The following is a 25,810-nucleotide window of genomic DNA, read 5'->3' as shown; positions in this document are numbered from 1 at the left end:
TCTGTCTGTCTGTCTGTCTGTCTGTCTATCTATCTATCTATCTATCTATCTATCTATCTATCTATCTATCTATCTATCTATCTATCTATCTATCTATTTACCTGTCTGTCTGTCTGTCTGTCTGTCTGTCTGTCTATCTATGTCTCTGTCTATCTATCTATCTATCTATCTATCTATCTATCTATCTATCTATCTATCTATCTATCTATCTATCTATCTATCTATCTGTCTGTCTGTCTGTCTGTCTGTCTGTATATCTATGTATCTGTCTATCTACCTATCTATCTATCTACCTATCTTTCTGTCTGTCTGTCTGTCTATCTATGTCTCTATCTATCTATCTATCTATCTATCTATCTATCTATCTATCTATCTATCTATCTATCTATCTATCTATCTATCTATCTATCTATCTGTCTGTCTGTCTGTCTGTCTGTCTATCTATCTGTCCATCTGTCTGATTCTTTTTGAAACTCAAATGACTGAAATTTAAAATTAGTTGAGGTGCAGTTCTTATTTGAATAAATGCTCAAGTCTCTGGACTATTCTGGTAATAGTCAAACAGCCTGTTTCAACCAATGGAACAATCTGCTGTTGGCATACGTATAAAATAATGGAAGAGAAAAGGGTAGAAGAGGGAGGAGAACAAAAAATGAGTGAGCGATTAGAGGTGACATGCACTGAGAGGAACGCACAGTCAGCAGGAGAGGAAGATCAAGACAACTGGAGGAGGAGGAGAGGCGGAGCCACTGAGGTACGGACAGCAGAGAGCTGCTCAACCTACCATTGACTAGGCTGGTATTACCAGGGACATTTGAGCTTGCCGCACCATCGGTAGCTATAGTTGCGATGGGGTGTGAGGAGGGATGGGAGCAGTCTAGCCGTAATAATGAACAAAAGTAACATGGTTAAGAGCGTCGTTACCACGATTCGTATCTTTCAATATACTGCTGTCAACTGAAAGGCGACGTTAAAAGAATGACATAGATGGAAAAAAACACTACAACATAAGACAGGTTACACATAATATGGTAGACAAAACAAAGTCGAGGCACAAAACGACACAATGATCAATGGCACAAATAGCTGGCACTGACAGATACCCATAATTTGAGAGAAAATTCCAATTGCTATGTTCACTACCAAGTAAGTAAATGATTCAACAGGTGATTCAAAAAAATAAAACAACCAAATAAACACATGCTTCCAAATCAAATCCAAGTGCTTCAATCACAACACTCTACAAGCTGTGGGGTATCAGACTACCAGGCTACGAAACCGCAAACAATCTATCCGCTCTTGAGGGAATAAGCCGGGGTTACATCACAACCTCCTGATCATCATCTATGCAGGATCATGGATGAAATGCATTTCTGTAAATACTTAAAAAGAGCGTCTTTTTAAGTGAAAGATCGCGGTTACTAAAGCGGGGCTCGGGAGGGCAGAGCGGGTTTAGTGGGGTAATAAATGAGCATTACTGCAGATATCCCCGGGTACAGAGATTCATACTCTACCTGCCAGCTGATGGCCATCCTCCAGAGCCTGACCTGTGGCGGTTTGCAGAATAACACACACATAAGGCCTTATGCTGACAAACGGTGCGGGTAGCACATGCTACCCAACCAGAAACAGCACATTTTCAAGTGTCAGTCTGAAGCAGCCACACGGAAAACAACAGTACACATTCTACCCCAAAGCAGTCTCTGATTGGGACAAAATGAGCTGCATGTTTTTTTTAATTTTTTTCAATGAAACTTGTCTCTGCTGCTCAAAACTTATCGTCACTTGGGTGTTTAGCAGGGTGCTGCTAGGGTTTTCTTAAGTCCAATCAAAACGGCACACAATCCTCAATTTGAGGTATCAAACCTGTGGGATGAGCTATCCACCATAGTTTAATTCTTTAAAAAATCGATGAGCAACAGTAAATACATTTACTTTTCACTTGAAATGTTCTGACAACACAAGGAGAGTTTTATCAATTACGTAAATACAATTTCCATCTTTTACAATCACACTGTTTTAACACTAGCATACTAATAAACTTGAGATGCATGTGACGCGTATTTGTCAGTCATACATAAATGAAACTTAGTAACTTACTAATAAACTGAATCTGTGATATAACTACGCAATAACCAGACATATTTATAAACAAAGAATCCAATAAGTTTCTCACTTGCTCTTAAAATACTCCCTCATTTTTGCTGTTACAGATAAGAGTAATGCATCTTTCAAATCTGTAAAGACTCTACGTTTATTTGTGTGCACTCACAATAACAAAACGTTGTGCTTTTGTAAAATAATGAAAGCAAACAGGATGCGCTTTCTGCCGTCTCGGCCTCTGTGAACTTGAGCGTGAAACCGAGAACAAAGAAAGCACTAGTTTATCAGTGAATTATTAAATTGTTAATGCAGCCTCCTTACTATTTTTCCCTGACACATTTATAATCATTACTTCTGCCGGTGTGCTGTGGCAAGCTTTATGCATGCGCTTGAGCCATTATTATGATTTAAATGGTTTATTAATAAACGTGATTAGTCGACTAATGCTTCAAATTAATGACTACTAGTCGACCAGAAAAATCTTTAGTCGAGGGCAGCCCTACCCGTTTCATTTACGTACATCATATTAGTTTGTGTTTTATATATGTTAAAACTGAGTAATCCAAACAGATGTAAATAAAATTTAAACCTAAATATTTTTATACAATAATAGCTGCTTATCATTTGACAGGAATTACATGTACAGAAGTGTCCTGGGCAGATGTAACGCAGCTCTGTTGAGGTTTTGCCCAGCTGAGCTTTAGTTACGCACCTTTCTTCTCTTTTTTCTCTTCCTCCTCTCCTCCAGCACCGAGCAAAGTGAAGATGATCCCAGTCTGAGAGTTCACTCCGACAGCCGTGACCAGCATTCGACCTGAGCCCTCCATCACATGGGTGCCTGGTGATTCAGTTAACCGAGCAGTAAGTCATGGAGAAACTGTAAATAATAGCAGGCCGCTCTGACCTCAGCACAAATGACACAGTGTGTGACGTCATACACGGACACCACAGACTGCTGTCTGTCAACATCCATCCCTCATGCACACCTGACTGGCCATGAAGCAAACAGAGGACTAGTTCACTATTGTCCTTTTTGATAAAAGTTGTAGAATCAAAGTACATTAAAAGTGTTCTCTTAAAAAAATGCATAACAATAAATGGTGCAGTTGGGAATGAACAGACTATGGGCCAGATTTACTAAGCAGGGCAAATTAGCGTGAGAGCCTAATTGGCGTGGACATTTCTGTGGGTGATTTACTGATAACACGCAAATTAAAAAACAGAGATGCAACATCTCATTAAAGCTGCCAACACACTAGACGATTTTCAAATCTTAACTGATTTTAAAACCATGGGAGACCACAGACATGAAGAAAGTTTCAGCCAATTTTTAGCCTTATGATCCTCTGAACGTGCACACTAGACCGATTCAACCAGACCGCGAGACCACACACTTGATGATTGTAGGAACGATTTCACAGTGACACAAGATCTCACGGAGACTCGCGAGATCAAACGTGACTAGAGAAGAAAAACAAATAGAGGACAATCAATGTCGTCAGCTGGCTCTGCCGGCACGCGTTCTGTTTCTCAGTGAAAAACTAAGTATAAAAAAGAATATGGGTGATATATTCTGATTTCGTGGCATGTTTGTGGCTGCTAAGTTTCAGCTATAGAAGCATGCAACATCCGGTAGGTGACGCTTGCTCGCTCTCATTGGCAATAGTGGGTATCACGTCGGAGGCAGCCAGATCAAAAGTCGTAAATATCAAACATGTTTGATATTTACGATTTGAGTTTGGGGATGCTCCGTCTCAATTGGGAGCAGTTAAATAATCGTAATGATGCCACACAATAGAGGATTTTTGGGGGGTGCAAATCAGGCTTAAAATCGCCTTAAAATCCTCAAGAGTGTGTGGTCAGCTTTACATATCGAACACAATATACGAAGCACAGCGCAAATTAGCGTAGTTGCAAATAAGCAGAGCCGATGAGACAGGTGCGGGTGATCTACTTATGACGCAGGCGCATAAGTAAATCACCCGCAATAGTTTAAGACGTTCTTTTTTGGGGCGTTAAATAATGGTGAAAAATACCAGTAATTTGACGAGCGCAAACGTTAGTAAATCACGTTGTGTGATTCATTTGAATACTCTCCTCCCATAAATTTTGTGTCTGAAAGGGGAACTCCTACAAATGCATATTCAATAAGGTCAGGCACAAAAATACCTGTGTCCATGCCCTTTCAGTGCTAATTCTTCACTGCACTTCTTTAGTAAATCCTGACAGTACTATTTTAATGGCAAAAGACGGTTTGCGCTGGCACAAGCTGTTAGTAAATCTGGCCCTATATTTTGATGTGTCATTTTATGTTTTTAATAGATTATCATGACGCTAGTTGCTAGTTCAAACACATGAATGACAGCATGACTGTCCCAGGTTTTGTTCGGTCCTATCTCAGAGGGCTTGACCGTATTGATTGTATTAAACCAATAAAATCGATCAGAACGTCTTCATTCTGACATAATCTGTTGAATTGATATTTAATTCACTATAGTATATGTAGACCTTCAATATGTATTATGTGCAGAAGTTCACAACATTCAAATAAATATAGCAGTAGTGGGCATTCACCAGAGAGAAGCATGGGGTCTTTATCTGCAGATTTGCGCACATGGTCAGATTCTCCTGTCAGAGAACTCTCATCAATCTTCACATCATTGCCTTGTATCAAGACCCCATCAGTTGGAAGCAGGTCACCTGAACACAGAAATGCAGCATTAGTTCATGAAAATTCAAAAGGATTAGGGCTGTCAATTTAACATGTCAATTTAGAAGAATTAAATACAAACCAATCCATTTAGCCATGCACTCTGATCCATAACAAATACACTCCTCACCAAACCACATTTAATAAGAGCAGCAGCACAAAATAAATGAGGAGACGTCCACACAGGACTGCTTAATGAAACAGCTGGATGGAAGAGCGCAACAGAATCAAACACAACAGCATCTTAAAATACAGTACTCATGATGTGAGGTGCTAAACAAACAGCAACATGGGACACAACAGCCAAAGATGTATGTCTAACACACGTAGATGAAACTTTTAAAAATGTATGCAGAAGGACTGACTGACTGCTGCAGTAACTCAGTCACAGGCTAATGATGATATCAATGATAAAACTAACAATATATTGTTTTTAGAGCCACTGTGTATATGGTCAGTGGTGTCACAATAATGTCTTTAAATGATCTTCATTTTTCTTTAATGTCTTTAAATGATCTCCAATTTATATTGGCAAAGTACGGAGCCCCTAAAGGGACATGGTGGTGGAAAAAAAATTTGGGGTGGGAGGAAATTGTTTTTGCGTTCTTTCGCAAAACTTTTGAGTTCTCTCGCAAAATATATTTGCATTCTCTCGCAAAACCAGTTGAGTTCGGACAAACACTTCCTGTTTACTTTACAGCTTGTAAGTTAGTGGTTCATACAGCTCATACGTTCATAATGGAGCGGTTCATAGAGTTTTATTTTAAACTTGGACTCAAGTTCAAATACAGTCAGCTTTGTTTATAGTTTAAGGCACGGTTTTGGGACATTCTAAAACGCTTAATGTAAACCACTGGATGACTAAATTCTGTGCATACCTTATTAATAAAGCATACCCCTGTTGAAAAAACCAGCATATGCTGGTTAGGTATGTTCTGACGCTGGGATGCTGGTTTAAACTGGTCCTTTGCTGGTTTATGCTGGTCCTTTGCTGGTTTATGCAGGTCATGTGCTGGCAAAGGACCAGCATAAACCAGCAAAGGACCAGTTTAAACCAGCAAAGGACCAGCATAAACCAGCAAAGGACCAGCATAAACCAGCAAAGGACCAGCATAAACCAGCAAAGGACCAGCATAAACCAGCAAAGGACCAGCATAAACCAGCAAAGGACCAGCTTAAACCAGCATCCCAGCGTCAGAACATACCTAACCAGCATATGCTGTTTTTTTCAACAGGGGTATGCTTTATTAATAAGGTATGCACTGAATTTAGTCATCCAGTGGTTTACATTTAGCGTTTTAGAATGTCCCAAAACCGTGCCTTGATAAGCATGCACTGACTATTTCGTCCAAGTTCAAAACAAAACTCTATGAACTGCTCCATTGTGAACGTATGGAGCTGTATGAACCACTACAATATGTAAAGTAAACAGGAAGTATTTGTCTGACCTCACCTGGTTTTGCGAGAGAGCGCAAATATCTTTGCGAGAGAACGCAAAAGTTTTGCGAGAGAACGCAAAAGTTTTGCGAGGGAACGCAAAAGTTTTGCGAGGGAACGCAACGTTTCTCGAGGGAACACAAAAGTTGTGCGAGAGAACGCAAAAAATCTGACAAATATTTTTTCCTCCCACCCCAAATTTTTTCACTCAATCTGATTTTTTTCCACCACCATGTCCCTTTAGGGGCTCCATAGCAAAGTGATGTACTCTGGGACATCTAAGCAGCTGTTAACAGGCTAACAGATTTATGAGTGAACAACAGGATTTAAAAAAAATAACTTTAGGAGTCAAATGTCTTAAAGTTATATATTGAGGAATTATTTCTCTATTAACCAAACTGTAAATTTATTTTCTCTATTAGTGTTAGGGTTAGTATGCCCTATTAAAAGAGGGTAAATTTGATCATGCGCATGATATTCAAAGTGACCTAAAGCAAGCACACCTGAGTCTTTCTTTAGCTTAACTTGTTAAATCTAATGGTCAAGGACAAAGCAGGGACAAAACTGTTTCTTAACACAGGCAGCCACTCAGGAATGAAGCATATTTCAGAATCTAATCTCCAAAGCTCTTCATAGTGCCATTGTGTTCCTTCCAATAATCCCTTCAGTTTCTCCAAACAACAAGTCTGGATCAATATTGCTGTCTCCAAAGAATTCCAAAGTTGATCCTCTAAGATGGCACTTGTCAAGCATTTCACAACAGAATCTCTCTCCAATATTTCTGACTTTACAGCCCTAACTGAGTCAACATAAAAATGACAAGGCCTGCAGCATGTTGTGCTCAATAAGGCAACACTATATTTTAGGTGTTCCCCAGGGTTCAGTATCTGGACCTTCTGTTGTTTTATATATCAAGAGAATGTCATTTCGTTCAGAGATAATTTTGCTTTTATTTTACATCTTTGCAAAGCAGCATATCAACTCCCACACATATTCAAAAATAATGGTAAGCCTGGGACTGCTAACCATCACTGCACTAGTCAAGGAGATCTTCCCCTCTTCCAGCCTACCAAACGCTCTCACACACAGGATCGCTCTGTCACTGTCAACAGCTACATTATCTGCCTCCCACTTGTTCAGGAGATCCAAAATAACCACCAGAACCTCTCCAACACTGCAGAACCAGCACAGCCCTTTAGTTTGATAAAATCTCCAGACTAGAAAGTGTTGATCAGCTTGACCAACTCTCATAATCAAACTGTAATTAATGACACAGATCAGTCTTGCTTCATCGCACAGCAATGATGTCCAGTCATGTGTAAAACTCTCTTGATAACACACCACTTAATTAGTGGACTTCAAATTATATATGGGTGAACCTTCAATTATAAATCCTGAAAAATGTACTTCTTAAAACTACATTTCATCTATTATATTAAATTATATTATAGATTTAGACACGTCCATGGAATTTTTTATATATCAAGATTTAAGGATAATGTGTATATTGTAGATACTGCAACTGATAAGTATTTCTTAGAATGTTTTTAACCATTTTTCATCACCTTTATGTCTTCAATAAATTATTTAAATGGTTTTGTAGTGTGACATGAATTGTAGAATACATATTTTATGTACTGTAGTCTCTCAATTAATATGAGCTCATAAAAGCTGCATGAATGATCATTTAAAAAGATTGAGCTCAATACTATTTAAAATTGTTTTAGATGGAGTTTAGCATGTCACACCACACAAAATGTTTTTTAAAAATTATTCTAGAAGACAGAAACATTGAAGAATCACCCATATATACTGTACTATATACTAATATATACATTAAATATTTCAGTCATAACAGTACTTGGGATAGTTTTAACATGTTAATAAGATATTACAATATTAATGAAGTTGGTTGTTAACGTAGTTCATGCCGCTGCTGCATGTATAGGTGTACATAAAGCATGTAGCAAATCTAACAGACAGGTGGAGCTGGGGGAGGTGGAGGATTTCGGAGGAACTCTGATAGTGTGCTGCAGGCCCAACTTTACACCTGGTATTAAGGTGCATTTGTGTTGATCCGATCACAAGTGGACAACACCAAAAGTTGCTGCTCTCCGTATTGTTTTCTGTTGGCTCTTTTCACGTATGTGTGTAAATTGCATGAGCTTATTTCGCAACATTAGATCAAAAGATCAGAAAAAGTCCATGCATACACCCACTTATAGACCCTCCCTTTAAAGAAATCAAGAAAGTGTTTGCATGTACACAAAAGAGATGTATTAAAACAGCAGATGCAAACGGGAATGAGTCTGCCTTGTATGCTTGCGTTCTGATCGACCAAAACACATCTTAATACCAGTGTAAACAGGGCCTTACATCCAATGCTAAACTAAAGTATTTAAATGTTGAGTTAGCAATCTCACTGCAGAATCAGTACAGGCCAATCAGCTTGTGCCATGTAGTGCCATGTGACTGCTAGCGGACTGCATGTAAAGGACCTATAAGCCTGTGCCATCCAATTCTAAAAACAGGATAAAAAAAGAGGACACATACCATACTTGATTTGTGCAATATCGCCAACCAAAATATCTGCCACAGGAAGTTGGATGACCTGCCCTCCTCGCACCACCTGGAATTTCTGTTCCTGTTCGATGCGGCTCTGTAAACCCCTGAACTGTTTCTCCTTGCTCCAGTCATTGAAGGCTGTGACCAGAACAACACAGACCACTGAGAGTAAGATAGCAGCCCCCTCGATCCATCCGGCCTCCGCTTCCCCTTCGTCCTCCGCACCCGCATTTGCCGTCCCACAGGCTGCAGCAAGAGGAAGAGCAGATTTAAACATTCTGGTGGAAACAAATCCCATTAACCATAACAAACAGCCGTCAGAAGAAAGGGATACGATTCTGGTAGTCTATTAAAATCAGCAAAGCAAATTTACAATTTTAAGTTCATAATTTCCGGACCAGACGTATTGTTATAATGTGCACCTTGAAACACTTTTAAAGTGAAATATCCAGCAAGTGTTACCAAACATGCATTCAGTTTTATCTGAAAGAGGTGGAGGTGAATTGAAAACTTGCAACCCTTTTACCCATGCTGTTACAGTTTTTTAATAATAATAATAATAAATATTTTTTGTTCTCATATAACACTTTCACTTTTAACACTTTTAAGAGTTTCAGGCTCTAATTTGTACACTATTCATAGAAAGTATCACTTCTCGTGTCATGTCTCTGCATATCTTTGCATTGTAATGTAAGATGGAAAGCTAAAGGAGCCATTTCTGATAAACAAAATCACAGAGACAGACACATAAAAACACACAAGACACAAATTATTTTTCAAATAACAAAATATATATATATATATGTTTTGCTTAAACCATTTGGTTTATGAGGGCACAGGAAGTTAATATAATTGTTAATGATATTCCCGATAGATGATGAATCTGGTTAATTATATTTATTTTCATTCAACTGAAATGTAAAGTGCACTTTTTCATATTCACCAAAGTATTTTCACTTGGAGTGTGATTAAATATGGCACTTCATGCAGAATATTGCGCAAATGCAATGATTCATAATAACTGTGATTACTGTGTATGCATTGAGCGCATATTATATAACACTAGATTGATGTTAGATAAACACTGACAAAGATTCTGACAAATCCCATATCTGAACTGGGTAACATATTCACGGTTAAATAACTATAAACCACACAATGATGAAGAAATGCATCTAGAAATCCATCTGTTTTATGATGTACACACATTCAGGTCATGTCCAATTATTTCCAATGATTTCCTGCTGGAGTGATGTAGTGTGAGGTTTGCAGTGACTCCGCTGGGAGTCTGTCTGCAGCAGAGGCCAGTCCTGCTCCAGCTGTGCAGGATAAAACAGCAGACGCATTCACTGCAAGCACAGGAACACCCTGATTGCTGGAAAGCATTCGTTCAAAAGGACACGCTGTCCACTGTCACAATGACACAGCCACTGCAGAATACACAGGGATTAAAGTTCCGTCGCTGCGACGGATTTGCGTCAGTTCATAAAGACAGTCACTTGCTTCGTTCCTGAATGAATCAGCCATTCGAACAAATCAATTGAATGAATGATTCAGTGATAAAATTAGTGACTTGCCGCCACCTGCTGGCGGATTTAGTTTCATTTTTAGCATATAATTTCAGTTATTTAAATCATATTTCTGTATTCAAAATTGTATATTTAAAACATTAATCTCCACATGATTGTATTAATTTAATTGTACTCATGCCCCCTCTGAGCCTCATTAAACGTCTGAAAATGTACCTACAAGCCACTTTTGTGTGCCACCTCTGCAGTACAAATTAATGTATTAATACTAATTTCATATGATTGGTAACTTATTTGTCTTATTTTACTTCTTATTATATTGCAGGGGTTAAAGTAAAAAAAAAAATGTTTTCTTCGACCAAACCCCATTCCTCAGCCATATCTGTCACACACCCAGTTTAAGAGCAGTGTTTTTCTTCTTGTAATTAGGAGCGCTTGTCCCTAAAACTTAGGAGCACCTTCTGATCAATAATCAAAAATTCTGATCAAAAATTAGCCTTCCTAATACGAGGTGACATTTGACTCCTTAAAGTGACTTACAAGAGTAATTTCTTTTTACCTTTGTAATGATTTTACCTTTGTAAAAATACATTTTCATCTATGTCAAATTCAAAAATGTATGTTTATAATCTTTATAAAATGTCTATTTAAAACAATATGTAGAATAATACAAATAAGTTATCAATCATATGAAATTAGTATTAATACATTCATTTGTACTGCAGAGGTGGCACACAAAAGTGGCTTGTAGATGTATTTTCAGACGTTTAATGAGGCTCAGAGGTGGCATGAGTACAATTCAATTCATAAATTCATGTGGAGATTAATGTTTTAAATATACAATTTTGAATACAGAAATATGATTTAAATAACTGAAATGATATGCTAAAAATGAAACTAAATCCGCCAGCAGGTGGCGGCAAGTCACTGATTTTATCACTGAATCATTCATTCAATTGATTCGTTCGAACGGCTGATTCATTCAGGAATGAAGCAAGTGACTGTCTTTATGAACTGACGCAAATCCGTCGCAGCGACAGAACTTGAATCCCTGAATACACCAGGACACACAAAATACCGTCTGATTCAGGAAAACTGCTAACGTACACACGGTTCCCAACATTTGACATCTTGCACTTTTGTTTGGCTGGCTCTCTTATTCTTCAGCAGCTCAAATCAATCACGGAGAGAGTTTTTCTTCTGCTGGCACTAAATGATAGAATGCTATATAGGAATACCTTAAAACAGTAAAAACAGTGGAGCTCATGATCAGCCGCTGCATCTTGGTGTCCACAGACTCGTCTCAGCACATCTGTGATCCTCTCTACCGCCGCACTGTTAAAAGTCCACCGCAGGTGTATAATGCATATTAATGTGCAATTTGCATACTAATGTTTATGACAAAACCATGTGAGGAAAGCTACAAGCTACTTAGAAAGTAATCAAGCTACCCTTAATTAATACATTAAGCTTCTTTAAGGGAACAATGTCCAAACTATGTCCATGAACTAATCCAAAATATTTCACTAAATCATCTGCTATACATAAAGACGATCCAAAATACAAACTCTGTAAATTATTTTTGAATCAGTTAATTTAAATAAAATTTAAAAAATTAAATTATTATTATTATTATCTACAAAAAGTAGAGATATGTAGAAGAGAGATGAGCATTTTGGAGCGTGTTTGATGAAACTGTGAATTTTGTAAAACTACTTATTTATTTATTAAAAACTTTCTGATTAGGATTTTTGTTGTTGTTTCTGTGTTTCAAGTGTGTCATTGAATTATTATTATTATTATTATTATTTCTTTATTTTTAAAGATACATTCCTCTCCTAACTAGCTTCATTATAAGTTAGGTCATTTCTGTTAGTAGCTTGTAGTTTTTTTCTACTTAAGTGCTATAGGAATGACAACATATAAATAAATACTGAAATAAATAAAGCAATACAATCGTTGAGATAAATAAACAAATAAGATGTAATGAATGATTGCAAAAAATGGAAAAATAGTCATTTGGCATGACTGTGACATGCCAAACTTAATAAAAAAAAAAGCTCTTTCTAGATTTTCCTTTTATGACTCTTATTTACTCTTTTTACGAGCTCATATTAATTGGGTGGAATGTTTGTACTTCTCAAATTAATTCTTTACATCACACCATTCCAAGTGAACCAGAGAAGATAAAAGAGAAACGTTTAAAGAAAAGGTGATCAGTTGCAGAACTTCTAATAAAATTATGTCACTTTAAATCCATAAATAGCTTGAATTGGAAGAAGAAAATCAAAGGTTGAATGGTTCTGGAACAACAAGATGGGGTGTACCTCATCAGGTGAGCTATCTCTTTAAATCTGATGAATATTGCTGTGCGTGGGTTTCAGATGTGTATTATTAGGCTGTGCAGTAAGGAATCTCCTGATGGCGGTGCAGGGACAGAGCTGTGTGGATCTCTTCACTGTGTGCAGGAGTGTGGAGCTGTCCGCGGTGCTGAGCTTGCGTTAGATAACAGCTCGTGACTCTGTAAGCTGCACACGCTCCTGACACTTCACCAAACCACACGCGCAGTTATCGCTCGTTTGATCAGAATTCTGTCAGAGTTAGACAAATGCATGTTTCTGACCTGTTTCTGGCTTTCCGGTTTAAGCTCATTTGATAGGTTCAGCATAATGATGATCATCATTTTGATTCTTTCTTTAAAAAAAAAAAAAAAGAAAGAAAAATTTAAGTTGTGAAGTGTCTAAATGTTTTTTTGTTTTGTTTTGTTTTTGAATGGAACTATATTATATGAACTACATTTGCTGACTGCATTTATGTCCATATTGTTTGCATGTTTTTTTGACACCCTCACGCCTCTTGTTGTTCATGGAACACACCACAACAGTACATTTTTAAAGAAATAATTGTAAAAAAAAATTCTGTATATATATATACATATATATTTTTTTTCTATTTATGAACTGCATGAAAAACTGCAGCATGCAGGTTTGGACCAACCTGAGGGTTATGTGAATAAATGACCTTCATGATGTATTTTAAGCTACAGATCCTTCTTGAGGTGTAATGTGCTGCTGCCAGCTCTTCGGCTGGAAAGTGAGATTTTGCCTGCATCGATCTGTACGCTGCCTGTGCTTATCTTCATGCGGGAGCTGCAGGTTGAAGATCTGTATGGGCATAATTCAATCTGAACGGCAGCGATGTCTGGACACACGGAGCGGCGGTGCAATTCATCTTCCTTACGAGACACAGACAGCGCCGTTCTCCATTAAAAGCAGAAGAAGTGTCACAAATCTCAGAGTCAATGGCAGTGGAGCTCATGTTTGTGCGGACGCTTCATCTGCAGACTCTCTTCTCTAGTGATCATTAAAAGTCCACTGCAGGTGTATCATGCATACTAACGTGCAATTTGCATATTAATGCTTATGATGAACCATGTGAGGGAAGCTACAAGCGTCTCAGAAAGTAATTAAGCTACAGAATGCAGTTAACTACATTAAGTTTCTCAAGGGTGAAACATTTAAGGGGGTCTGAATACTTTCCGTACCCACTGTATATATGAAAGGAAGGATCATTTCAGAGCATGTTCGATTATTCCTTCACAGCTCGTTCAATTGTGAAGATTCATGCAAGATTTGATATGACATGAAACACAAGAAATGAGCACTCCCTTGTGATACTTGTTGGACAAACTAGGTCCTTACTGTAAAAGCTGCTTCTCTTTGAAAACAGTCGAGCTATTGTCACTTTAATGAAACATATTCTTCAGTTAGTTATCTGCTATTTTCGGTGTGCTCCTTTCCTATCATCTTATGGCTGTGGTTTAGATTCAGTGTTGTTTAGCTTCATTAGTTCAGTGCACTTATGCATAGTATTATATTAAAGGAATAGTTCACCCAAAACAGAAAATGTGCTCACCCTCAGGTTTCTTCATCAGATTTGTGGAAATGTGTCACTGCATCACTTGCTCAGCAACGGATGGGTGCCGTCAGAATGGAAGTGTTATTATGGACTCCAATTTTAGCCAGAAGCAACGGTTTGAAGATAAAGACGTCTTAATGCTGGATTAGTTTCAGCTTTTGTCTTCTCCAGATGTTAACTGATGGACTGGAGTGCTGTGGATTACTTGTGGATTATTGTGATGTGTTTATCAGCTGTTTGGACTCTCATTCTGATGGCACCCATTCACTGCAGAGCATCCATTGCTGAGACACTGATGCAGTGCTACATTTCTACAAACCTGATGAAGAAACTAACTCATCTTGCATGGCCTGAGGGTGAGCACATTTTCAGCAACTTTGCATTTTTGGATGAACTATTCTTATAGGTTTGATGATATTAAGCCAGATTCACATAATCATATAATCTGATCATAATATCAGCTTTGTAGTTAGTTTGGCTTTGTTAGTAACATGCACATGAACTGCTCTATGATAGTGAAGGGTATCTGTTCCAGGAGGTTCAAGATCGCGTGAGCTATTCTTTGCTCACATCTAGACTGCAATGGAATAAAAGATAATTTTCCATTCCTGGAGTAATTGAATCCTTGAGCATCATCGTGATTGATAATCGTGATTGCTCAGCATTCTGTTCGCTTCTTTATGCTGCTTTAATGCTTTCGTGTTCATTGCACATTTGATGGCCCGGTGGCTTGATGTATGGCCTTCACCTAAAGGTTATTCTTCCAGCGCACACTTCATTAACTCTAGAGGCCTGGAAAGCGTTCGTTCACTGGATTCCCTCACTCTGAATGCACAGTCATGCTCGCGGACAAGAGCTGCTGAGCTCTGCTGATGGACATTGTGCCCTTCAACCATCAGACGTCCAGTAAAGAAAACAGGTTTGGATATTATATATAACTTACATATTATAAACCTAAAATAGTATACTGTAAAAAGTGCTAACTTGCAACTGTTACCTCAAAGAGCTATTTCTACCTGATTAAATATATAAAATGGACTTTGTTGGTATAAATCAAAGTATTTAGGTGGATTCAGTGATGGATTCAGTTAATTCAGATGCTTGCCATTTGTAGTGTATTTGGACACTTCAGCCACACTTAAAAATGTCTGGAAGTCACTGCACGTAAAACCATTTATAGTGACGACAGAGGCACAAACACACATTTCATCAAAACCTTGAACCTGTTTCAAATACTTAAAAAAAAAAAAGTAGTGTTGAAAAGGTGTCTGTGATTAATTGTGGTTATGGTTGATAGTTGCTCTGATATTGTGGTAGTGTGTATTTCAGGTAACTCTGTCCCTAAACAGCAGCATGTCAAATCTAAACTAACTGTGGTTGATCGCTTTACACGTCACTCAGACTCTTTTCTCGGTACCTGGCCAGAATAAGATGCCATGAGCACCAGAATGTTTGGAAACGGGCATCCATTAAAAACCACCTTGACATCGGCTGGTTAGAAGTCATTGTAACACTGGCTCGGTCAGTGAAGTCAGACCTGAGTAAAGCCTGCGCAGTATTTGAGTGCAAACCACTGGATTGGTATGTGTGCAATATAACACCATACAAGATGTGGCTGAAGTGTCAACATACATTGTGGGGCAACTGTGAACATAATAACATTAGTATTACATCAAACCTCTGCAGCGAACGAGCATACATGCACCTACAGTACAAAAGCAGCTGTTAAACTACTGGTACATATGAACTAACCTCAATATTAAAGTGACATATTCTGTCTACAAATTCTGACTTTGATTTATTTTGTGGAAAATAAATCTTTTTGACCCCATTTATTCTCACTGCATGGTTGAAAAGCACTGGGATGTTTTTCACATTGAACAGAACAAATAAAGCCATACCGGTTTAGAGCAATTGGATTGTGTGGGCCTAGAAAACATCTTGTGGCCTTGGTTACATTTATAAATGAATAAGAAGTGCATATATACACTCAAAAGTTTGGGATCAGTAAGACTTGTAATGTTTTTTTAAAGAAGTCTCTTCTGCTCATCAAGGCTGCATTTATTTGATCAGAAATACAGTAATCTTGCAAAATGTTATTACAATATAATATAATGGTTTCTATTTTAAAATACTTTAAAATTTATATACATATTCTGTCTACAAATTCTGACTTTGATTTGTTTTGTGGAAAATAAAAGAAGGTATTTTTTCGACTTTTTGACCCCATTGATTCTCACTGCATGGTTGAAAAGCACTGGGATGTTTTTCACATTGAACAGAACAAATAAAGCCATACCGGTTTAGAGCAATTGGATTGTGTGGGCCTAGAAAACATCTTGTGGCCTTGGTTACATTTATAAATGAATAAGAAGTGCATATATACACTCAAAAGTTTGGGATCAGTAAGACTTGTAATGTATTTTTAAAGAAGTTTCTTCTGCTCATCAAGGCCGCATTTATTTGATCAGAAATACAGTAATCTTGCAAAATGTTATTACAATATAATATAATGGTTTCTATTTTAAAATACTTTAAAATTTATATTAATGTATTTCTGTGATGCGCAGCTGTATTTTCAGCATCATTCCTCCAGTCTTCAGTGTCACATGATCTTCAGAAATCAGTATAATATGCTGATTTATTATCAGTGCTGGAAACTGTTGCTGCTTCATATTTGTTTGGAAACCCGTGATACTTTTTTCAGGATTCTTTGATGAATAAAAAGTTAAAAAGAAGAGCATTTATTTAAAATAGAAATCTTTTCTAACAATATACGTACGCTACCGTTCAAAAGTTTGAGGTCGGTACATTTTTATTCTTTCTTTTTTGAAAGAAATTAAAACTTTTATTCAGCGAGGATGTGTTAAATGTGATAGCAAAGATTTATATTGTTAGAAAATATTTATATTTTGAATAAATGCTGTTCTTTTTAACTTTTTATTTATCAAAGAATCCTGAAAAAGTATCGCAGTTTCCAAAATAATATTGTGCAGCACAACTGTTGATAATTCTAATAATAAATCAGCATATTATACTGATTTCTGAGGATCATGTGACACTGAAGACTGGAGTAATGATGCTGATGGAAATTCAGCTTTGCATCACAGAAATAAATTATATTTTAAAGTATTTTAAAATAGAAAGCATTATTTTATATTGTAATAACGTTTTGCAAGATTACAGTTTTTTCTGTATTTTTGATCGAATAAATGCAGCCTTGATGAGCAGAAGACACTTCTTTTAAAAACATTATAAGTCTTACTGATCCCAAACTTTTGAGCGGTAGTATATATATAGGACTATATATTTTTTGTGCAAATCATCTGTTGTAAAATTGGAGAAGTCTATGACAGAGGAAACACCAGATACTCACACTCGCTGCCCTCTCCAGGCGGCTGATAAAAGGACAGTCCCAGAGAGATCAGCGCTGCAATCTCCAGGATTATGAGGGTCACGTCTTGTAATGCTTCCCACACTAACTGTAAAAAAGTTTTTGGCTTCTTTGGAGGTATAAGATTTTGCCCGAAGACTTCTTTTCTTTTATCTAGATCTGTGGCAACTCCATCCAAACCTGTGGGGAAACAGCAAAGACAAGCGTCACAAGTCAGCAGAAAACACAACACCAGCAACACGAGCGATCGAGTCACAGGAGAGCAGCTTCACATGCAGCCCGCCGTGGCTCTCAGTGTGAATCAGGTCAAAAGGGCACTTGTAACCATGGCAACTGGGTATCTGACCTGTCGGCTCAGTCAGATTTGCGCTGTTTGCCCCTGCTGGTCGACACTGTATCTACAACCCTCTGATGGCCAAATGCAGTTAGTCTGTAACAAATTAGAGTAATTTTATTTATTTATTTATTTAGTTAGTTAGTTTTTTGATTTAGTGTGTAACTGTGTGCTGATGACCAAGGCCGTGTATTTCCAGAGGCTCCAGCCGATCAGCTGCCATTGAGATGAGTGTGAATGCTAATGGATGGCTCTATTCTCCGGCTCCATGAGCGTCTCAGTTCAGAGATGTAACGTCTCTCTTCGCTGCGGCAGAAAAAGCCTTTACATCCAGTGCCCACGAATGGAAAATGAGCAATCCATCTCTCTGTGTAAGATTGGGCCCTCATGTCACCCACAGTCTCCAATTACCCCAGTGACTCACAGCACAGGCTGATCTACACGCTTACATAAAGCCCTTCTGCATTAACTCTCAGCGCAGCAGCAGTCAGGGAGCTGCCTGATTTGAAGCCGTTCTTAAGGAACTACACGTAATACACTACACGACTTTTACAATCTGAACAGATTTTTCAACACTAGGCATCATACACTAAATGACTGAGGATCACACACTACCAGACTTTAAAATCGCTCCAATCAGAACAAACTCAGGCAGAAATGTGCACCTTGTCGCAAGAAGAAACATGACAAATGAAAACAATATGTGTTCTAAAAGCGGCTTAAAGTATCAAACACGTTTGATCTCCTCCGACTGGATGGAATCAGATTCTGAAGCTGAAAGCATGTTGTTTACAGAAGACATTTTCGTTTCACGGTTTTCACAAAAATATTAAGCAGCACAACTGTTTTCTTTGTAAAAAATAAATAATAATAAATATATATATATATATATATATATATATATATATTGTGGCCACAAATTAACACTTAGTTCCTAGAGCGTGTTGTTTATTTTTCAAATTTTAGTGAACTTGTGCCCACAGATTAAGAATATATTCCTTCATTTTATTAAATCATGGCCATGTAATAATTTGATTTGTCTGATTATTATCAATAGTTGTTAACATTGATAATAATAAGAAATGTTTCTTGAGGAGCCATTTAGCATTTTAGAATTAGAACTACAGTAATTTAACGAGGCTGAAAATTAAGTAAACATTTTAAGAGTTATTTAAAATTGTAAAAAATAAAATAAAATCCAAATATTTTAATCAAATAAATGCAGCCTTGATATTTAGAAGATGATCAGGTTTCTTTCAAAAACATCAAGAAAATCTAGGAATGGGAATCCTGGGGAAATTAACAATTCCACTTCCTTCATAACGTGTTTGAGATCAGATGCTTTACCCACAGAGGAATCAAGCAGAGAAAGGTCAAGCAGTATGCACTATGATAAAAATGCAACTTACAAGAATAAAAAAGTAATGCCATTTGGTGAGAAAACAAAGTACTATGAGCTGGGAAAGCTCCAGTGGATAATCCAGTCCTGAACTCTGGCGTGTGGAAGCAGACTCTTCAGAAAGCTTGAGTGATCAGTGATCAGATGGCACTGATACAGCGATCGCTCTGCAGTCAGACTCGAGCGGTGGCCTGTGCTCGGCTCAGGACAAACCTGATCGGCCAGGCCTTGTTCACCAGGGTCCGTGATGAACAGGGTTTGTGGATCCAGCTGTCAGCAGCAGCTACCCTCGCTCCATCAGCTGCCATACACACCGACACAACAATATCAGCGTCCTCAAACTGAAGTTTGCTAAGCTACAAGCTAATGGAACAGGGTGACTGTGATGAAGCGTACTGTTTAAAGAACTAGTTACTACAGTACAAGCTGAGTAACAGAAAGGGCCAAAAGAACGAACAAACAAATGTGAAAAAAAAAGTTTATAAGATAAGCATCAGCCACTGCAAAATATCAGTCAATCAAGTAAATAATTTTTTTTTAAACAAATTGATTAACAAAAGGGAAGTACTTCACTGCCCAACTGATACTGTATTTTAAATGCTATTACTGCAGTCTTCAGTGTCACATGATCTTCAGAAATCAGTATAATATGCTGATTTGCTGCTTGAGAAACATTTCTGATTATTATCAATGTCCAGTATTTTTGTGGAAACTGTGATATATTTTTACCAGGATTCTTTAATGAATATGTGACCCTGGAGCACAAAACCAGTCATAAGGGTCAATTTTTTTAAAATTGAGATTTATCATTGATCATTGATGTATGGTTTGTTAGGATAGGACAATATTTGGCCGAGATTCAACTATTTGAAAATCTGGAATCTGAGGGTGCAAAAAAATCTAAATATTGAGAAAATCATCTTTAAAGTTGTTCAAATGAAGTTCTTAGCAATGCATATTACTAATCAAACATTACGTTTTGATATATTTACGGTAGGACATTTACAGAATATCTTCATGGAACATGACCTTTACTTAATATCCTAATGATTTTTGGCATAAAATAAAAATCGATAATTTTGACCCATACAATGTATTGTTGGCTATTGCTACAAATATATTTTTTTTCCTTAAAAAATCTTACTGACCCCAGCATTTGCAGTGTAGCTTACTGGAAAAGAGCATCATACTGAAGAGAAGAAAAAATAAAAAAATTAAATAAAAATAAAAAATAAATATATATATATCAGCAGCTTTGCTACGTTTAGTTCCAAAAACTGACACAGATACTGTGTCACACTAAAAGAAGTGAATTGTCTATAAACACGTCTTCAGACCTCTGATTCCCACCCAGCTGTTTTTGAATGCAAGAATGTGACACCTGCAAAATAATGTCAAAAATACATATTGCCATTTCTTCATGTATATTTGACCTTGGGATTTTCTGCATAACTTTGAGGCGGTGATGCCAGACACTCCTGTGGTCGGAGGAAACACATCCTTCAGCTGACACCAGAATTATCATCAAAGTCGACACCGAGCTAACGCAGCGAGAAACAAGATGGTGGCTGCTTCCATGGGAACACAAACGCAGAGCGGCCCAGAGAAACCGAGAGACAGCCAGAGAAGGAAGCAGTGTGTGACACGAGGAGGGGAAGGTGGCCGCTGGGAAACAACGCGCAGGTTGCAAATAGCACAGTGTGCTAAAATTAAACTCATTACACATTCCATCTTAATTGAGTGTGTGTGTGTGTGTGTGTGTGTGTGTGTGTGTGTGTGTGTGTGTGTGTGTGTGTGTGTGTGTGTGTGTGTGTGTGGGGATCTCTGGAGCATCCGTCCCACCCGCCGTGAACGCTAGCCCAGCTCCTGTGATCGCCCGACCGCATGCATGTACTTCAGTGAAGCCGGGCTCAGAGCACGCCTGTCATCACGTGATCAGGGCATTAAAGCTTTATTAAAAGGAACAGGAAGACAGCATGGGGAGATATAAATATGTTAGTGTTTCGTGCGGTTTAGACTGCGAGTCATAAACACAGTCATTAGCAGGTGTCAGCAAACGGCTCAAACATGCTGCAGTGATAAAAACCACAGTCAAAAGACAATAAATCACTGCATGTGCGACACAAATACGGATTCATAAAGGTGCCTCGTGCACTTCAGAGCCTTCTATTATTAGACTCTGAGGAAGCCTGTGAACGTAAAAGAGCACATGAGTCTGTCAGTCTTGTTCATTGTTTATGACCCTATTTATAGCTTTCCTTGAAAACAAAAACACAAAAAACATGAATATGTATATATATATATATATATATATATAAACACACACACACATATATATATATATATATACTGTTTCTATATATATTGTATATATGCATTATACAGTATAATGGAGTGTATAGCAGTGAAGTTTGATACCACAAGAGCGATTCATGTACAACTGAAGAGCATACTTGCAAATCTCATTTAAACAATTGATTATTCTGCATATCACCGAGCCTCTAAAGCCACAGCAGAAAAATCATTACAAATAAGTGCATTAAACTGTACTGAATGTGCACTCATAATGGACTTCAAATCTTAAAAGTATATGAAAAAAACTGTACTCACAGATAAATATAGTATTATAGAAATAAAAGGACACTCAAGTGTACTTAAAAACAGACACTTTCATTTTTTCAGTGCTTTTTAGACAACAGAAGTAATTATGAAGCTACATAAGCCATTGTATTTAAGTCCTACTAAAGTGGGTCAATAAAGCACTCTTAAGTTCAACTAACTGCATTTACTTTTAAATAACTGTGACACATTTTCATTTCATTGTCAATTAAGTGTCTGAAAACATTAGATTCAGTTCACTTGAGTATATTGTAATAAGTACTCTATTTTAAAGTATGCTAAAGTGTACTTGTTTTTCACAAGCGATGGGAAGAAGTTCACCAAAAGCACATCTGACTTCAGTGCATTAGTCGGGAAAGTCCTGTGGACGACTGCTGGTTTTTGGTCATACTACTCACTGTATATTTACTGCACGCTTATATTTGAAACAACAGATGAATAAATGCTGGCAGAGTTTCACAATGACCTACGACCATTTTATTGCCTCTAAACCTAAAGAGGGTGCATTTTAAAGCACACTGCATACTTAGCTGAGTTTATGAAACAATGGAATCAGCATTAAGATAAAGAGCGAACAAGGGAGTGAAGAATGAAGGAGTGAAGCTGACCTCATTACTCACTGAACAAGTGTGAATCGACGTGCTCTGGGGACTCATGACACCACTGAATGTCATATTAATTAGGGTGTAAAACCAGGACACATACACGCTCGTCGTGCAGCGCCGTATATATGGGACAAATATAGACGGGGAGCAGGGAATAAGTGCGCTTTAAAATGACGAAAGATTGATTTCTGCACTTTGTGTGAACGTTAGCTCGATCTTCTCTGTGCTATTTATGCAGCTGCAGCTCAAACTGTGCTGGAATCCGTTTTCAGTGGAGATATTTGCATATGCTTATGCACTTGATATGTTATTCAAAAATTACCCTTTTAAAAGAGAGAGGGAGCGAGAGGACCTGCAATATTGCATATTGCAATATCGCCTAGCTTTTCCAATGTGGATAAAAATAGATCACCATGGAAACCCTACACATAAAGCAGTGTGGGTATTGGCTGGGCACTGCAGCACATGCAGATGATAATACACGAGAACACCTGCACTGATGCACAATGCTCAATCAATACAGTCACCGAATGGCTAAATGACATTTTTAATTGTATGTGAATCAAAAGGAAGTTTGGAGCAATAGACAGGTGGTCCGCTGTACCAAAAAGCGTGTCCTAAATGAATACATTCAAAAAAATTAGAATTGGGTTAAAAAGGGACAAACCCAGCTATTGGGTTGTTTTAACCCAGCATTTTTTAGAGTGTAGATGAAACTGTACTGTAAAGTGTATAACAGTGTTCATATGTACAGAGCGCAGTGATGTTTGCATGGAAAGCTGCATCCCACACTGGATTCCCATGTCCTTAGTGACAAATTAACTGACACTGACATCAATTCAGCTGCCAAAATGCAAAGATTAGTAGTCGGTTATGTTTTATTTGAGTGTTCTTGTCACAGTGTAATTATACATTTAAGTACTGAGCAATATTATTTAACTACATGCACTTACTATATGGTTAGGGTTAGGATTAGGGTTTGGCTTAGTGCTATTTGCATGTAATTATGCATAATTAATTGTTATTTTAATAGTAAGTGCATGTAACGTGTAACAAGGACACCTTAAGATAAAGTGTTACTGTAGTTTCTATCAACAGTATCCCAAGCTAACTGTGTGCTTGTATACAGCTTCTCTCAAATCAACAAGTTAACTGACTGACGACAAACTGGGAAGATGGCTTGTGTCAGTGAAATTAATTGGCCATTGCTGGTAATTGTTTTATAGCGATGACATACTGCATTATCAGTCGAGTGAGTGTTTTTCTATGTCTATCACCACATTCCCACTCGCATGTGCTGATAAATCAATACTTCTACTTAAACTTCAGCATAACGCATCACACACACATTATGTAATTATGCATAATTAATTGTTATTTTAATAGTAAGTGCATGTAACGTGTAACAAGGACACCTTAAGATAAAGTGTTACTGTAGTTTCTATCAACAGTATCCCAAGCTAACTGTGTGCTTGTATACAGCTTCTCTCAAATCAACAAGTTAACTGACTGACGACAAACTGGGAAGATGGCTTGTGTCAGTGAAATTAATTGGCCATTGCTGGTAATTGTTTTATAGCGATGACATACTGCATTATCAGTCGAGTGAGTGTTTTTCTATGTCTATCACCACATTCCCACTCGCATGTGCTGATAAATCAATACTTCTACTTAAACTTCAGCATAACGCATCATACACACTAATATTTCCTGGGGGTTCTTGCTCTCTGCAAGACATCAGAGATGCAATAGTTGTTAGCTTGCAGTGTTTTGTCCAGAACTAGTGTCTATGGCATTTTGCTGAACTGATATCTCTGTGTTATGGAGGTGTGTAGTAGCCTATAGTTCACTGCTGAGTCACATTCTGTGACAACTCTGGATCCTTCACTAATAAAATAATAGAGAAAGTGCCGTGACTAGACAAGTAGACTCCAGTGCAAGATTTGTTCATCTGGCAGCACAATATAACTGTGTGGACTTTAGTGGGTGTATGTTGTTATTATAAGGATCTTTCTTAAAATGCTCTAAACAGAAATATATTCTGCCTTCAGGCTTGAAGCATCACCCACTGCAGCCCTCTTCTAAACAAGTAATAGTTGCACGCTAAATTAATTTTCTGGCTCAACGCTCTTTAAATTTGCATGAACTGATGACTCAAGCATGACCAACATTGTGTCTCAGCCGAACAGTCTTTTCTGTTTTAATTGATTTGGGACTCAAATATACCGTATCACACAACCTTATCACTGATTGAACATGTCTATTGAGTGGTTTCTTTTAAACCTTTTGGCTACACGGTCAGAATTTTGTTACATTGTAGCAACTGTTTAAAATCGCAAGAGGTTTGAATATAATATAATATTTAAGTGTCATATTTTTATCAATAATTGCCTCAACATTATTATGTAGTGATAAGGCACTTAGTGAATACAGTCTGCTGCATGCTCTGAAAAAAATTCAGAATATAGCACAGCCTTTCACATCTTATACAGCTAAATAAACACTCATTAAGAAATAGGAAATTTCCATATTATTTGTCTGTGAACTGAAAGAATAATGCCCAGTAAACTGCCAGTACCTTTCCGTTTTTGATTAAAGTTTTTTTCTTACAGTATTTAATATAGGATATAGAATAGGGAATAATGTGATTCATGCACAGTAATATTTCATACGCACTAGCGTTATGCCTCTGTCCCTATTCGATGCTGCTTTGGTGGTATCAAGGTGACTTACAAACGAGAAGGGTTTGAGCTGACACGTACAAAAGTATATAAATGTAGCTTGGCTGTGGAGGTAGGTGGAGGTGGACGGAGAGATTTCAGCGTGGGACTTCGTTATAAAACTCCAACATCTGTCATGATGCGGTGGTTAACGTGGCCACTTGCTGTTTGAGGGCAACTTAATTAGACATTGTGCTGTGGAGTCGTGTTTTTGACAAGGGTTTTTCCTGTTCAGACTGGAGGCCTGTGGATGTAAGGAGAGGTCTGTTTTTTATATGTGAACACCCTCAATCCACCGGCGGCCCTGAAGAACAGGCTTACGGATCTTCCAACCCACGCTCACATGCTTCCTGTGTGGAGTAATGAAGCAGCCGTGGGCAGCGGCACAGTGTGTGTGTGTGAGAGAGAGAAAGAGAGAGAGAGAGTGTGTGTGTGTGTGTGTGTGTGTGTGTGTGTGAGAGAGAGAGAGAGAGAGAG

General features: G+C 37.7%; 1 protein-coding gene across 8 annotated transcripts in view; it reads right to left on the bottom strand.

The window, feature by feature from the left end:
* The window catches only part of LOC107561799 (plasma membrane calcium-transporting ATPase 2), a 175,256-nt gene that overhangs the window by 37,511 nt on the left and 111,935 nt on the right, over nucleotides 1-25,810 (bottom strand). For 5 of the 8 annotated variants that reach the window (XM_016246288.1, XM_016246286.1, XM_016246292.1 and 2 more), the window contains 6 exons: nucleotides 17,639-17,836; nucleotides 8,804-9,061; nucleotides 4,678-4,803; nucleotides 2,816-2,941; nucleotides 1,515-1,547; nucleotides 785-877 (listed from right to left, as the gene is read on the bottom strand). In XM_016246288.1, coding sequence (XP_016101774.1) covers nucleotides 785-877; nucleotides 1,515-1,547; nucleotides 2,816-2,941; nucleotides 4,678-4,803; nucleotides 8,804-9,061; nucleotides 17,639-17,836 — 834 coding nt within the window. The remainder of the gene's footprint in view (nucleotides 1-784; nucleotides 878-1,514; nucleotides 1,548-2,815; nucleotides 2,942-4,677; nucleotides 4,804-8,803; nucleotides 9,062-17,638; nucleotides 17,837-25,810) is intronic. The other 3 variants (XM_016246290.1, XM_016246289.1, XM_016246293.1) reach the window with 3 other exon arrangements.

The sequence above is a fragment of the Sinocyclocheilus grahami genome, unplaced genomic scaffold, assembly GCF_001515645.1.
Source record: "Sinocyclocheilus grahami isolate Dianchi unplaced genomic scaffold, SAMN03320097.WGS_v1.1 scaffold792.1, whole genome shotgun sequence".
Taxonomy (NCBI): Eukaryota; Metazoa; Chordata; class Actinopteri; order Cypriniformes; family Cyprinidae; genus Sinocyclocheilus; species Sinocyclocheilus grahami.
This window is presented reverse-complemented; position numbering and strand designations above follow the sequence as displayed.